At 40.6% G+C, this 17369-nt stretch overlaps 1 protein-coding gene across 4 annotated transcripts in view; it reads right to left on the bottom strand.

Annotated features, from left to right (window-relative positions):
* VIRMA (vir like m6A methyltransferase associated) overlaps nt 1-17369 on the bottom strand; it is a 1734630-nt gene that overhangs the window by 626344 nt on the left and 1090917 nt on the right. For all 4 annotated transcript variants that reach the window (XM_044066546.1, XM_044066545.1, XM_044066547.1 and 1 more), the window contains one exon: nt 14196-14289. In XM_044066546.1, coding sequence (XP_043922481.1) covers nt 14196-14289 — 94 coding nt within the window. The remainder of the gene's footprint in view (nt 1-14195; nt 14290-17369) is intronic.

The following is a 17369-nucleotide window of genomic DNA, read 5'->3' as shown; positions in this document are numbered from 1 at the left end:
TCAGATGTGCTACATAGAAGGACTTTCTGACCGCAGTGGCAATGTGGTTATCAAAGGAGAGGTTGCTGTCAACCTGTGTCCCCAGGTCTCTTATCACACCTTCAGTGTTTAGTGGACTATCACCTATGTGGTAGTTCCTGGGCACCGAGTTTTTCCCAAAGGGAATGACAATGCACTTTTTGGCATTGAGCTTGAGGCCATGGTTCTTGCACCAGTCATTGGTCTCTGAGGCCTTGTTGTAGGATGTCTACATCTGCAGGAGAATTTATAATTGCTCTCAATTTGCAGTCAACTGTGAACTTGGTCAACCAAAGTCCTTTAGTGTTGGCATGAACTTCAGAGAAGTAGATGCCAAATAGGAGAGGATCCAGGACCGATCCCCGTGGAACGCTGCTTGTAACTGGTTGGTAATCAGATTTAGATTCTGCTTCTTTTACAGTATGGGTTCCATCAGAGAGCCAGTTGGCCACCCATCTTATGACATAAGGATTTATGCCCAGTTTAGTGAGTATATCTATGATTCCTAAGTGAGGTATGGTGTCGAAGGCCTTGGCAAGATCTAGGTAGGCTGTGCGCACTACCTTGCCCTCATTTACAGCTCTGGTGACAGACTCGAAGAAGTCTATCAGGTTGAACAGGCATGATCAGCCTTTCACAAATCCAAACTGATGGGATCCAGAGTTTGGAGATTCCCTATGTCCCTACTGATAAGGTCCATGATGATGCGTTCCATGGCCTTACATATCAGACTCGTCAAGCTAATGGGTCGGTAGTTTCCAGGATCTGTAGTCGCTACCCCTTTGTGGAGTGGGATGACCATAGCAGTGTACCATTCTGCAGGAACAAAGCCTGAAATGAGGCTGTGATTGAACATGGTACTCAGGTGTGGTGCAGTTCATTTTGTAGTTGGATACTGTCAGATCTCATGGAAGCTGTATTCTTGGCTTTGGACAGGGCGGTTTTTACATGTGTCGCAGTGATGATAGGGGCTTGGCATTCCTCAGGTACTGAGATGGGCCCTTTGGGGGGTGAAAGGGGGGTAAAGTTCGCACTGAACCCGTCGGCTAATATGTTGGCAATATCAGTTGGTTCTGTATATGCATTGCCATTGTGCTGTAACTCACAGCAGATCTGAGACTTGGCATGTAGATTCTTGACATAGCTATAGAATGCCTTGTAGTTGTCTTGAGAATCTGTAGCAATTTTGTGTTTGTAATAGGTTTTTGATGACTTGATAAGGGATCTCAGTTTTTTGTTGAGGCTAACAAGGGGAGTTTTTCCAGTCTTGGGATTTCACTCTTCTGCAACAGTTTTTTTCTTCTCTTGTAGAGGTTGCTTATGGTAGGGGTCCACCAGATTGGCTTCCTTTTTCTGGAGGACAGCGTCCTGGTTCTGTTTGATATGGCCCATTCCATGCATGTGTGTGTGTGCTCATACAGTGCATTGGTGTATGATTCAGCAGTCATACACCTATTTTCCATTTGCATGGGCGACGTGAAATTTGCTACCTCAGTTTTTAGAAGTCCAAAGTTGGCTTTGGAGAAGTTTTTTACGGTTTCCTTTAATGGAGGTGCGGGTGGGATGTGGATGTCCATGGTGATAAGTTTGGAGGAGCTGATTTCAGGTGTAGAGCAAAGGTCGCCCATGTTGGTAACGACCAAGTCAAGGATGTTTCTACTCCTGATGGGGGTAAGAATGAGTTGGTCTAGGGTGTTGGAATTAATTAATTTCAGAAAATGTTGAGCTAGTGTTGGTACTTGAGCAAATAAAAGGAGAACAACCAAAGTATCAGGATTGATCTCTGCTGCTCCTAGCTCGAACAGGGCACAATCCACACAGTAAATTCTGTTAGTAACACCAACAGTAAAAACGTATCCAAACTCTGTTACGAAAAACTTTTTATTCACCAAGGCACAGCTACTTCCTGCACGCAGTGCAGAATAAAACGAACTAGCAAAACAGGTTTAGCGCTTTCATCTGTTCATAACAGACTTCCTCAGAACCTACAACTGACAGAAATAATACTTCTCTTATACAACTTTTGGCGCCAAATCTATCAATAAATTAACTAATTAATTAATTAAGTAATTAAATTTGCAGTATGTACATGATTTCATCTAAAAAATACCTTAAAAACATTTCTATTAGTTCTATGTAAATACAATGTTCAAAATTAATTATATAAATAATATAAATAATATAAATAATATATATATTATTTATATTATTTATATAATTAATTTTGAACATTGTATTTACATAGAACTAATAGAAATGTTTTTAAGGTATTTTTTAGATGAAATCATGTACATACTGCAAATTTAATTACTTAATTAACTAATTAGTTAATTTATTGATAGATTTGGCGCCAAAAGTTGTATAAGAGAAGTATTATTTCTGTCAGTTGTAGGTTCTGAGGAAGTCTGTTATGAACAGATGAAAGCGCTAAACCTGTTTTGCTAGTTCCTTTTATTCTGCACTGCGTGCAGGAAGTAGCTGTGCCTTGGTGAATAAAAAGTTTTTCGTAACAGAGTTTGGATACATTTTTACTGTTGGTGTTACTAACAGAATTTACTGTGTGGATTGTGCCCTGTTCGAGCTAGGAGCAGCAGAGATCGGTCCTGATACTTTGGTGTGTTGGTACTTGAGTAATTTTCCCAATTAATGGAGCAGTAGTTAAAGTCTCCTATTATAAGGTATTGGGTTGTACCCTAATATTTTCTAGTGTGTTTAGGAATGTGGCGTGGGACTCTTGGGACATGGTGGGGGATCTATAGCAAGCAACAAACTGGAATTCAGTTTTACCCAGTGTTAGCTGCACCTGAAGTATCTCAGATTTGTTGTGTTGGGCTATTTGTCTGGAGGTGTGCTTATCTTTTATGAATATGGAGACACCTCCGCCTTTAGTGCTTCGGTCCGAATCTGGAAGCTGAAAGGTATGTAAATAATTCTTGTTATTAACCATATATCTTTTTCTTTTATTTCTACCCTGTCTTAAAGTCACTCTCATTTTATCACACATACTAGCTGAAATTTCTGAAAAAAATTCTATCTTCCCTAATAATGCTCAAATAATTTCCTTTACCCATTCCTTAAATTCCTCTCTTTAACAAAGTGGTGGGAAAGCATTGGTGTCTGATTTTTACTTCATTACCCTGCATTTTTATCTCATTTGTTATTGGCGCATGATCTGAATTAGCTGTTGGATGTGTGTCAAAGCATTAAATTAAATGCACGTTCCTGTGAATTACAATTTATGTCTAGTCTAGCCCAGTCATTGTACCTCAGGGGAACATCATATAAATTCCCTCAATTTTCCTAATACTGAATTCATGTTTTTCATGCCAAATATTTTCATAAATTCCTTCAGAAATTTATGCTCGTGTTATTTTCCCTTTTAGGTTCCCTAGATACATCCTCACTTTTGTAAACCAATTTCCAGTCCTCCCATACAAGAAATTTTCCATGCTGAAAGCTAATTATGTCTCACAAAATTTTCTTAAGCTCCACAAAAGCAGTTTTAGGTGGTATATGGCCAGGGTAATCCTCTTCCTCTGCCAGTAGCCCCTAACTACTATAAATCTACCATTATTGTCTTTATTCCCCTCTTCTATCACTACTGGAGTTCCTCCAGCAATTAGTATAAGTCCTCTCCTTTTCCTTTTGAGTCTGATATTTTGCTGAATATCCATCCTGAAATATTTTCTTTATCAAATTCACATGCTCACCTCTTTCCAAATGTGTGTCTTGTAGCACTGCTATTTGCACTCTGGATTTCTCAATATAATTTAATACTCTTACCTTTCTGTGTATACCTGCAAGACCATTCATGTGCCAAAATAATATGAATAGCCATTATGATAAGAAGTTATTATTCTCACCTATTATATGTCAGCATTTTTAAATGTTTTATTTCCAGCTTTGGTATTACATGCACCCACTAATGTTTGGCAGGTTGATCAATACAGTTGTTTCTTGCCATCTCCATGTGAACCTATGTCAAATTTTGGAAGACTGTTTCTTTTAATGAAAATACTCAAAAAACTTACCCCATAACCTGTTAACTTAAAACAAACACGCAAGACTATGTGCATCTTCAAATAATGAAGTTGCTGCATCCACAGGCAATACCTAACATAAAATTATGGTTATCCATGCTAAATCGCATGTTACAGACTGTGCTTCTACCTACACTAATTGCTGCCTGTTCTTATCTTTATTCCCCCTCCAAGATGTGAAAAACAGCTTGTATGCTGCCAGAAAACAATAACCTTTAGCTTAAAGAAAAAGTGCACTAAATAAAACTAAATTACACACTATTCTAGTAAATACACGGAAGTATTTAGGTACTAGGAAAACTGCCACTTCTTATTAACTTCTGATAATTTCGGATATTATTTTTACTAAACTGCTTACTCTTCTATCTTTTAATTTTACATTTCTCTCAGCAAATTATGTCCAAAGCTCCTGACATTTATTGCTGGGAGCTGTAGTCAGCTTGTTTCCATGGAAACTAAGAACTAAATGTACAGATGCCCACACATGCAGAGTTTGCAACTCAGACTGAACATTTACTTGCTAAAGGAAAACTTTTTTTTACATTAACAGTGTTGTTTAACAGCACACATGCTTAACCATGAAATGTGTTATTAAATTAAGCTAAAGGCATTAATAAATTCATTCATGTATGCAAAGGTAACAGAAAACATCTCACCTCTACATATATTATAATCAATGAGCTTTTACAAATAATCCCCATCCCAACAGCACAAGACTTCAACATATTAACTTGAATGCGTTTTAGTCTAGGCTTTCTTTCTTTTTTACATTTTAATGTCTGCAATTCTTAAAACTAAAACAGAAGAGTACTTGTTTACTTTAGTGTCTTTATCGCATACAAAGATCACTGCAAATGCTTTACTATGCAACGTGCAATTTATATCATGAAATGTTTTATACAAATATTAAGAACAAAAACTGCTTTACTTACACTTACTCTTGTTCCTCCTTTTAGTGTCCTTCCAAACATGAAAGTAGGGAATATGCCTTTTAGTCCACGACAAATTTAACAAAGTCAACAGAAGTCCAGTCTTTCTCAGCCAATTTTTCTTCTAAAGTCATAGTTCTCAAATCATAGTTGCATTCATTCACTAATTTCAGTGTTGCTGGTCTTCTTCCTGTTCCTCTCCATCTCCCAATGCTCTAGATTCTAGTTCAAGACCAAGGTACTTCCAATTCTTCTAGTCAACTCCAGTGTTTTCTTCTTCTGTCCCTCAAGTATTTTTCTTTGGGATACATTGGAAAATCTTTCACTGGCAAAGTCTCACTATGGGCTTTATTACCAGAAGAATGAGAAGAGTCCCCTTCTGTTTGATAGGTTCATAGGTTGGTACTGGGCTATCTGCCCGAAGGCATATATTAGCCCAGCCACGTTGTGCGGTATTCACCGCCCCTTTAGTAGTTCCCTAGACCTTTGTACTATTAGCTAGTACCCTTGGCCCCTATCTAGTAGTGCTGTTGGTGTGATCCCCAGTGTGAACTTTGTTACCCATCCACTCATCAAGGTTCCTCTTGAAGAGTGATAGTGAGGGGCTCTGTCTTATGTAGATCGGGACCCTGTTCCATACTAAGGGAAGTCTCTGCGAAGGGAATCTATCCCTCCAGCATGTTCTATTCATTGTTGTGTTGATGTTTATATCCCTAGAGCGTGTAGCTCGAGTAGATTTAGTTTTGCTAAGATGGAGCATGTTCAACAATTCTGGGTGGACAGAGATCGCCTCTCAGAAAGCGGTATGCAATAGAGAACAGTCTTAGCTTTTTCAATCACGCTGCATACAGCAACTGTTTGAGGCCAGTAATCCTCTTGGTTAGGTACCTCTGTGGTCTCTCCAGCTGCTGGAGATGTCTAGCCAAGGTACATTACAATTGGTGCATTGTACTCAATAATGGGTCTGATGAGGGAAGAGTAGAGGGGCACCATTACATCCTTAGATCTTGATGTGAACCCTTTCGTGATCAGATGGGTTACATAGAAAGATTTTCTAATTACTTTGGCAACATGGTTATCAAATGAAAGCCGACTATCTACTTGGGTCCCTAGATCCCTTATTTCTTCTTCAGATTACAGGGGATTACCTCCTATGTTGTAGTTTGCGGGTACTCTGTTTTTTCCAAAGGGGATTACTATGCATTTTTTTTGCATTTAGCTTGAGACCATGGCTTTGACACCAAGCAACAGTCTCATTTAGGCCCTTCTGGAGGATCTCCAGGTCAGCCGGAGACTCTATTATAGCACCCAGTTTGCAGTCGTCCGCAAACTTAGTCAGCCACAGCCCTTCCGTGCTTGCCTGTACTTCTGAGAAGTATATGCCAAACAGGAGGGGCCCCAGGACAGAGCCCTGTGGCACACCACTCGTTACTGGTCTGGATTCAGACATAGATTCCGCTACTCTTACTTTATGGGATCTGTCTGAAAGCCAGTTTGCAATCCATCTTGTGACGTAAGGGTTTATGCCCAGGCTGGTGAGTTTATCAATAATACCTGAATGGGGAAAAGTGTCAAATGCTTTAGCAAGGTCAAGGTAAGCAGTGTGTACCCCCTTTCCCTTATCTATAGCCTGAGTAACTGTCTCAAAGAAATCCACCAGGTTCAGGAAGCATGATCTGCCCTTGATGAAGCCGAACTGTGTGGGGTCAAGCAACTGGAGGTTCCCAATCTCTCCATTTATGAGTTCCGTAATGATTCGCTCCATAGCCTTACAAATCAGACTGGTCAAGCTTATTGGTCGGTAGTTCCCAGGGTCAGTTGTGGCCCCACCCTTGCCATGCGCCATTCTATGGGCAAATATACTGTGGAGAGGCTGAGACTGAACAGGGTATCAAGATGCGGGGTTAATTCCTTTTGGAGCTCACGTATGACACAGCCTGGGACACCATCTGGTCCCATGGAGGCAGTGTTTTTAGCTTTAGATAGAGCCTTGTTAACAAACGTATCAGTAATAATTGGACTTACACAAACCCCTGGAATGGTAATAGTTCCTGTAGTTGGTGGGGGGGGGGGGGATCTGCACTGAACCTGTCAGCCAAGATGTTGGCAATGTCAAAAGGGTCAGTGTATTTTGTTCCATTTTGTACTAGCTCAAAACAGACCTGAGCGTTGCCATTTAGGTTTTTGACGTAGCCAGAGATGGCCTTATGGTTATCCTTGGCAACTTTCTTTTCAAAATTAGCTTTAACTGACTTGATGAGGGCCCTCAATTTCTTACTAATGCTGATCAGGGATGATTTTTCTACATGAGATTTGGCCTTTTTTTTGTATAAGTCTCCAAATAGTGATGGCTCACTATTTGCTGGAAAAGCTTTTGTATTCCTTCATGTTCTGCATCAGAAAATGACCTTGATCCTTCAAGATAAAATATTCTGAAGACAGCTGGTTACAAGCAGCTTGAATATCACACCCGCATTTTGACATTCCCCGACTGCCGGGAAATATTTGCTTCTCTTCTGCCTGGTGTACTGTGAATAATCATTTTCCATAAACTCCCTACTGTCTCCAGTTCTTAATATTTTGTCCTTCTATCCCAGTTTTGTCAGGATCACCTCTTTGTGTGGTATGATTGCATCTTTACTTCTACAGGTCTCAGCTGCTTTCTCATGGCCAGGTTTGGAGCATACATACACTATGCCCTTTCAAACAACAAATACTGCTGTGGAACACCAGTCCAGGTGCTTATTTGTACTTTTATAAATTTAATACAGTCTGTTCCTTCGTGTCACTGATACAGCAGATCATCTCAGGTTTTCTCTGTGTGCTCTGTCCACTAACTTTACCATTGTTTGAAACAGCACTTCTTGAGCAGTCTCACACTCAAGACAGCTTTTTCATCTTTTCACTTCTGATTTTTGAAGTTTTATAAATGCATCTGAATAGCTGTTTAAAGGTCTTTCCATTTTCAACCTTTTGTTATTCGTGTTGACATATTTATTTTAATCAGCTCTGAGCACTTCTGATGCTTTTTGCTGAACAGCTGCAGGATTCTTCCCAGTCAGTGTTTTCTCTTCAGCTTTTCTATCCAATTTTCTTTTATGCTCTCTAAGTTTCTTCTTTGCTGGCATTCAGGCAGTATACTTACTAGCCACAAACTAAATTTTACTAAACTGTCAGAATTACTAGCCCTTATATCTCTCATTTTTTTTTCACACTGGGAGAACTTAAACTAAACTGTTGACCAGTGTGCAGCCATCTTGCAAGTGCCCAATTTTACAATATTAATGGGAAAGAACCACTACACACAAAACCTTACATTTGGTATGCTGTAAAACAATATTATGCATACTAATTTGTATACAAGAAACTTTGGGCTTACATCAAAGTCAGTGAGGCCACATTATTTTGTATATCCAGTTCCTTAAGAGTGAGGCAAAAAGCTTTAGTAGAATATTATGCCTACATTTGGTTAAGATAACTCACAATACTCCAAATGTTCAGCTATTCAAAAAGCCATTAAACTTACAGACAAGAGTCTCAAGTCAAAATGTGTTGCAGTCTTGACTAGAATCTGTCTACATTACTTTCTTTCTGATTCACTGTAAAGGTTTCTTTCTGTTTTCCTAATATTCTTCCTCTTACAGACTGGAGAATGTCCAATTTTGTTTCTCTCAGTTGCTCTGAAGTAGTTGTAGTCTTCCATTGCAATACATAACCAACTCCAAACAGCTTTCACCTCCTTCATGAAGAAGCAAAAGGAGTTTAGAGTGTCTGCATCTTCCACACCATAAAATATGACTGCTCCACCAAGAAGGCTCGGTCAAACAGGTTGGACACAGTTCTCGCTGCTGCACAGGTTTACTGTACTAACAAAAACTTACTTCATTTTTCTTCAGCTGAACAATCAAGATCACATCACTCCTGTTCCCACCACCTGTACTCCTTTTCTAGGAGGTCACAGGTCTGGCAAAATACTTTTAAGTTCACAGGTGTAGAAGCAAACCAAGAAGGATCAGCCAGAATAACTGTGGGGGAAAGTTGGGCTTTCCCTGTTCTTTATAGGAATACCTGTAACATGCTGGCTTTTCGATGCAATTACTTTAGCCTCTACACCTTCCAACTTTTCTTCCGTGCTGGCTATTCTGTTTTACTGTTTTTATTCCCATCTTACAATCTACCAGTTGATCGGAATGAGAAAGCAAGACTACTTCACATAAAAGAATGAAACAAATGGGATCTCTGAATATAGTGTATTACAATTAGTACTGATTGTGCCCAGTTCGGACATTACTGACATGACTTTCTACTCTTCCAAGCTCCTCATCGCATTTTTAGCCACTTAAATTATTGGTGTGAATGCAAAGACAGCCCGCCTTAGTCTGGGATTCAGCCCGACCTTGAAGTAGTAACAAACTGCTAAAGTAGCCTATCATTTCATTTTTCATTGCTTTTGTTTAATCATATAAGGAAAACTTATAAATTACACCACACCAGAGACTAAGAGATGAATCTAAACTGATAGTTTTAAGACCTTTCTTAAAATCATCACATTTAAACTGCAATATGAGTTCACATACATTTGGAGAAAAGAAACGAAACAGCAATGTTTCCTTTATTACCTCAATGCCACATACATATGTTTGCTGTTTATCAACTTTCATTCACTTCAACATTACATAAATTGCTCAATTTCTGCCTTTCCTTAAACCTCACTTATCCTCCTGAGCATAATTCTGCATGTACTGTTCCCACAAATCCAATTTATTTCTATGGGATTTGATCACTTCCTTTTCTAAGGATCCCACCTCCATTTCTTTTAATACCCTTACAGTATTCAAAACTTCCATTATGTTACCTACAGACAATAATTCCCATTTTCTTGTAATTGTTGTTTGGAGCCAAAAGCATTAAAATTAGTAAGGCCTAACTACAGTGGATATAAAAAGTGTACACACCCCTGTTAAAATGCCAGGTTTTTGTGATTTAAAAAAAAACGAGACTGCAATAAATCATTTCAAAACTTTCCCCACCTTTAATGTGACCTATAACCTGTACAAGTCAATTGAAAAACAAACAAATCTGTTAAGGGAAAAAATATAAAAAATAAAAAATGTACAATAAGCTGGTTGCAAAAGTGTGCACACCCTTAAATTAATACTTCGTTGAAGCACCTTTTGATTTAATTACAGCATTCAGTCTTCTTGGGTACACACCTGCCATCAATTAAAGAGACTCTGATTTTAACCCCAAATAAAGTTCAGCTGTTCTAGTAGGATTTTCCTGACATTTACTCAGTTGCCTGCTACAGCAAAAGCCATGGTCCGCAGAGAGCTTACAAAGCATCAAAGGGATCTCATTGTTGAAAGGTATCAGTCAGGAGAAGGGTACAAAAAAATTTCGACAGCACTGGCTATACCATGGAACATAGTGAAGACAGTCAAAAAGTGGAGAAAATATGGGATAACAGTGACGTTGCAAAGAACTGGACGTCCGTCTAAAATTGATGAAAAGACAAGATGAAAACTGGTCAGGGAGGCTGCCAAGAGACCTACAGCAACACTGAAGGAGATAGAGGAATTTCTGGCAAGTACTGGTTGTGTACTACATGTGACAACAATCTCCAGTATTCTCCATATGTCTGGACTATGGGGTAGGGTTGCAAGACGGAAGCCTTTTATTACACAGAAAAACATACAGGCCCAGCTATAATTTGCAAAACACATTAAGTCTCCCAAACGCATGTGGGAAAATGTATTATGGTCTGATGAGACCAAGGTTGAACTTTTTGGCCACAATTCCAAAAGGTACGTTTGGCGCAAAAACAACACTTCACATCACCAAAAGAACACCATCCCCACGGTGAAGCATGGTGGTGGCAGTATCATGCTTTTGGGTTGCTTTTCTTCAGCTGGAACTGGGGCTTTAGTCAAGGTGGAGGGAATCATGAACCGTTCCAAATACCAGTCACTTTTGGCCCCAAACCTTCAGGCGTCTGCTAGAAAGCTGAAGATGAAGAGAAATTTCACCTTTCAACACAACAATGACCCCAAGCATACATTCAAATCAACAAAAGAATGGCTTCATCAGATGAAAATTCAAGTTTTGGAATGGCCCAGCCAGAGCCCAGACCTAAATCCAATAGAAAATCTGTGGGGTGACCTGAAAAGGGCTGTGCACAAGAGATGCCCTCGCAGTCTGGCAGATTTGGAGCACTTTTGCAAGGAAGAGTGGGCAAATATTGCCAAGTGAAGATGTGCCAAGCAGACATACTCCTACCCAAGACCACCGAATGCTGTAATTAAATCAAAATGTGCTTCAACAAAGTATTAGTTTAAGGCTGTGCACACTTATGCAACCAGCTTATTGTACATTTTTTATTTTTTATATTTTTTCCACTAACAGATTTGCTTGCTTTTCAGTTGAATTGTACAGGTTTATAGGTCACATTAAAGGTGGGAAAAGTTTTGAAATGATTTATTGTGGTCTCATTTTTTTTTTATCACAAAAACCTGGCATTTTAACAGGGGTGTGTACACTTTTTATATCGACTGTATGGCTAGGCAATTCAGATCCTCTATCACAACTCCAAAATTTACTTCTTTAGTTGCTACCATTTGCTCCTCCAACATTTCAAATGGAGCACTCTATATGGAATATTTTAAATCTTCTAAAGGTGGGCTCTTCGTTACTCAGGGTATGGCCTCCCTTTTTTAGTAGCTTTATTGACAAAAAAGATGAGAAGATGGCATGGGCTTACATCCCCATATAACAGAGAAATGGAATTGTATCCTTGAAGGGAGAGGAGTTCTGTCTGCATCACTGTACACATAAAGCACTGGGAGTTGGGCTGGTTGGGTGAATGTCAGCCTGTGGCTAATTCCCATGCCAAGATTATTGCTGCGACAGTGATCCACATGAAGGATATTTGTCACACAACTCGGGCTGCAGTGAGGAGACCAGAAGAGAATTCTCCTTTGGAGTTTCTAGCTGATACAGAGGGCACAGCTAGCAGAGGATACTTGGCCGTGCTCTTGGGGTAACAATGGGGCCTCTTTATCTCCTTGGAAAACAGAGGGGTAGGAGGTGGAATGATCCCCTTGAAAAAAGAAGTCCCTCCCTCCTCCTCTTCCTAAGGAGGCCATCCAGTAGGGTCCAGAAGACATGGTAGGAAAGAGTCACCATTCAGAACGGAGCACTCAGAAGACAACAGATGAGCTAGTCATCAAGAAAGAACAATCTTAGCCACACATTTCTGCATATTGATACACAAGAACCTGTACCCTCAGCCATATCAACTGCAGAATCCAAAGGGTACACCAGGCAGCCCATCTGAACAGCCTTTGAACAGGGTCTGAAAGATGTTCACTTTAAGCTCAGATTCCAGATTCCAACAAGTAGAACTGAGGTTTGGGATAGCTGAGACACATAATTCAGAACTCGTAAGTCCAAACATGGCAGAGAAATACATTTTCAAGCCACACCTCTCTCAAGCTCCTGGCTTACTGTTTACAGACAGGGGTAATCAGAATGTGGTCTCCAAAATCATCACCAGCCCACAGTCCACAACCATGTGAGACCACAAAAGAGTCAGTCTTGCAATGCTTCGACAATAAAACAAATGACTCCCCATTCAACTGCAGAATGAAACCTGTCCTGACTTTCTTAGGGCCACAGTAGCGAAATGAGGCTGCTTCCAAGGCCACATCATCAAAGGCCGATTCCAAATGGGGGATTTCTAAGGTACTTATCCCAAAAGAAATCAAGGAGAATACAGAAAGTAAGATGTGCAAAAACATATGAACTGCAAGAACTCTGTACAGGAAAGACCATCTAAACAGAGGCATTTGTGGCTCAAAAATCTTGGTCTTTTCACAGACGACAAAGTAACTACTGAGGGAATCCTAAGGAGGAGACAGCACAGCATCATCCAGCAGTGTAGAACAAAGGACCAAACTAAACTTCCTGTGTACATGAGAAAAGCAAGTTCTTAGTGTTAGACAAACTGGGCTCTATCCATAACAACAAGCACACCAAGGGCAACATATAAAGGGTAAAGACCTGCCACTGCCAGTGCATAAATGTTCCTAAGACAAATGCCACATCTATGAATCGAACTCCCACAACAAATCAACAAACATCTGAGTTTTCATACCTAGGCAGTAGACCATGGCACAGAGAAGTTCATCTAACAGCCCCTCCTGAACAAAGAATGGTCAACCCTACCTGGCCCAAGGATGCTCTCAGAGACAAAACCTTTATCTCAAGCTCTCTTCATTTTTGAACAGGTAACAAGGAAGGATCACTTCCTGACATTAGGCTGGATGACCCAGAAACTGGATAGTAAGCCAGTCAAAGTCAAGGAATACATGACAAAAGCATTCTAGGATGCACTTTTGCCCTTGCACTGGGAGATGGATGTGCACCTCTCCCAGGTCTCCAGCCCACCACCATAAAGATGGACTGTACTGAAAGCCAGTACACCTACTTACTGGTGATGATACCTACCCCAGTAAGCCCTCGGAAGTTATGCAAAATGTATTATTTACCCTTGAGAATTAGGGCTTAGCCCATCATCTGAATAAAGTCCTAGGAAAGGAAATGCCAGCATACTCAACTGGTATTGACAGAAACTGACCAAGCAGTCCCAAGAAGATGATCTTTCTGACATTATGAGTAGGACTTAGATGAATTTCAACAATCATGGAAAACTCATACCAAATGGGCATGCAAATGCAGGAACTTTTTACCAATGACAGCAAACACTGAGATCCAAAGTGTGTGAGTGACTGAGAACTGGCAGGTGCTGGAGACAAGGGTGCTTATGAAGCTGATGCATGGTATCATGGTATACATTTTAAAAGGTGAAAGACAGTTACTGAATGTAGAAACTTCTGGAAAAAAAAAAGATGCAAATGTTGACTGACAATGATGACACCAACCACTGGACCCATCAAGGAAGATCTACACAATGTTAGATCATCAAACCACAGAAGTGGGACGAAAAAGAATGAGTCGCTGTCTAAATCCTGACTAGCATTACACCAGAACTTGAAACAACAAACTGCAATAATAAGCAAAACCTTAATGGAGCCTTTCCTCATACCACACAGCTACTTACAGCTTAGGTCTCCATCAGTTTTTCAAAAGTGAGAAATTAAAACTATTTTATCATACTTAAGTTTTTAATAACAAGACATGATGGACGTACCTTCAGCAAGAGGTGGTGGACAGGCAATATAACAGAGGGCACGAAGTGCAGTAGTGATTCCAACTCCTTCTGGGGTGATCAAATTATCAAAATTCTTGGAGGAAAAAAGACATTTTTAAACATTAGCTTCAAATGGCTTAAAGATATATTAAAGAAATACTTGAACAGCTCCATTAAAAAAACAGGGTTATCATGTGGACACCAAGGATGGACTCGCTTCTGATTAGATGTTATTCTGTAATTTTTGCTCTTTTGTCTGTTAACCAGTTAAATAGGCAGATCCCATAGTGGATCCCTTTCAGCCATGCCCAGGGCCAAAGGCACAAATATAAATTAACAGTAAAATGACAGTTTCACACAGTAATAAGCAAGAATAAGTGCACAAATAACTTTCAAGAACTACAGCAATCAGAATTTTCTACCTAGTATTTTAGCATAAAGGCTCACACGATACTACACAAGCTTACAATTACTGTTCTCTAGTTAGGACTAAAACACTTAGAACAGGCTAGACAAGATGTACAAAGAGATCACAACACTTCATTCAGAATTCCCTACATTAAGTACAACAAAAGGCACACACTAGGGATAGATGCACTTATCCTCTTTGGAGTGTCCTGTAACTGGGCTAACTGCCTATATCAGCCACAGTTTGTCATATTGTATCTGAAGAGACCACGCTCTGGGCTGTGTTTGCTCATGACTTTAACAATTAGCTAAGTTTCTAGCGCCATTCTAAGGGGATCCAGTATCTGTCTGCCTAGGATGACATGATTGACAGACCTCGATGCTTTGCTAGAGATGGCCTGCATCTGTCACCCCTGGCCAAAGCTTTTGCCACCCCTATAGTGCCTTTTTTAGGTGGTGCTCCAAAGACCAAATTACCACTGTAACAGCTACAAACAAATGCAATCTGTGGGTCATGTTGCTCAATGTTAGAAGCCTAAATCTCAAAATGCACTCGTTCGAGGCACTCCTTTAAATGGAGAACATCGACATTTGTGCTGTAACAGAGACCTGGTTCAAGGCAGCAGAAAGCACCCCTGTACTACCAGGCTATAACTCATTCCACACCTTTCGGCCCCAGAACTTTGACCGAAGCTCCAAAGCCAGTGATGTTTCCATATTCGTAAAGGATGCGCACACCTGCAGACTGGTAGCCCAACATAACGCATCAGAGATACTTCAGGTGCAGCTAACATTGGGTAAGACAGCGATTCAGGTCGTAGCCTGCTATAGGTCCCCAACCATGTCGCAAGACTCGCACTCCACATTCCTAAGCACCCTGGTGAATACTAGGGTCCAACCTAACACTCTCTTGCTAGGTGACTTCAACTACCCCTCCATTAACTGTGTAAACTACTCATGTACCAATACACTTGCCCAACGTTTCCTGGAGTTCATTAATTCCAATGCCCTGGACAGGCTCGTTTTTATCCCCACTAGAGGTAACAACATCCTTGACCTGGTCATTACTAACATGGGCGACTGTTGCTCTACACCAATAGTCAGCTCCTATCTAGTTAGATCCGACCACAAACTAATCACCTTGGAAATCCACATCACTACCACCCCCCCCCCCCACCAAAGGTAAACACCATGAAAAACTTCTCCAAAGCTAACTTTGGGATCCTAAAAACAGAGGTAGCTAACTTCACGGCACCCATGCAAATGGAGAATAGTTACGTGACTGCAGAATCGCACACAAATGCATGGATCTCGCCATACCCAACAGAACCAAGACACCCTCCTCCAAAAAAAAGGAAGCCAATCTGGTGGTCCCCTGCCATAAACAAACTCTACAATGGAAGCAGGAAACCGATGCGGAATAAGGTGAAGTCCCAGGACTGGAAAAACTCCCTTATCTGCCTCAACAAAAAGTTGAGATCCCTCATCAAATCCTCTAAAGCTAGGTATGAAAACAGAATTGCAGCAGATAGTAAAGACAACCACAAGGCCTTCTATAGTTATGTAAAGAATCTCCACAGCAATACCCAGATTTGCTCTGAGCTACTGCACAATGGTATCTCCTATAGCAAGCCAACAGATATTGCCAAGTATACTAACTGACAGATTCAGTGCCAACTTTATCCTCCCCCCAAAGGACCAATCACAATACCAGTAGATTGCCAGGCACCCAGTATTACTGCTGCACACGTTAAAACAGCACTGTCCAAGGCCAAGAACACAGCTTCTATGGGACCTGGGGGTGTATATTATAAGCACGAATGTTTACTTACCTGAATGCCTAAACGTCGACATGTCTTCATCGAACCGCAAAAACATCGATCGTCCAGAAGCGCAAAATCAGAAATGTCGAATCATCATGGTTGGCCCTTCTGCGGTATAGTTCCATAAGGTAAGTGTGCAATAGTTACGGACCTTAGGGTTAGGGTGGGGGTTAAGTTAAGTGCATACATGGTGGTATATGCAAGATTTAGTGTAGGGTTAGAAGTAGGGTTTAGTTTAAGGCTAGAAGTACGGTTTTGGTTAGTGTATGTATGTGGTTTATTTAGTTTGTTTGTGTAGGTAGTATGCAGCGGGCGGTGGGGTGGGACAACTGTGACAGTTTGAATTTTGCGGTTTAGGGCATTCGGTGTATTTGCAGTTCACGGAATATGTGTTGATGTTTAGGTATTCGGGTAAGTAAATGCTCATGTTTATAATATAGACCTGGGACCTAGCAATATCCCTGGTTGTGTTCTATATGAACAACAGAGTGAATTGTCACCTCACATGTGTGCTCTGTTCAATCACAACCTCACCTCAGGCTATGTTACTGCCGAATGGTGCACTGCTACAGTTACCCCTCTCCACAAAGGAGAAGTGACTACAGACCCTGGGAACTATCTCTCCATTAGCCTGACGAGTCTGATATGCAAACCTATGGAACGCATCATCATGGACCTAATAAACAAGGATACAGGGAATCTCCAAACTCTGGATCCCACACAGTTTGGTTTTGTGAAGGGTAGATCATGCCTGCTCAACTTGGTCGACTTCTGAGTCAGTCACCAGACCTGTGGATGAAGGCAAGGTGGTTCATATAGCCTACCTTGATCTGGCCAAGGCTTTTGATACCATTCCCCACTCAGGAATCATAGAAAAACTCACTAAGCTTGGCATCAACCCCTATGTCACTAGGGGGGTTGCAAACTGGCTCACAGATAGAAC

Source organism: Protopterus annectens, chromosome 3.part1 (assembly GCF_019279795.1).
Source record: "Protopterus annectens isolate FY-2018-M chromosome 3.part1, PAN1.0, whole genome shotgun sequence".
NCBI lineage: Eukaryota > Metazoa > Chordata > Ceratodontiformes > Protopteridae > Protopterus > Protopterus annectens.
This window is presented reverse-complemented; position numbering and strand designations above follow the sequence as displayed.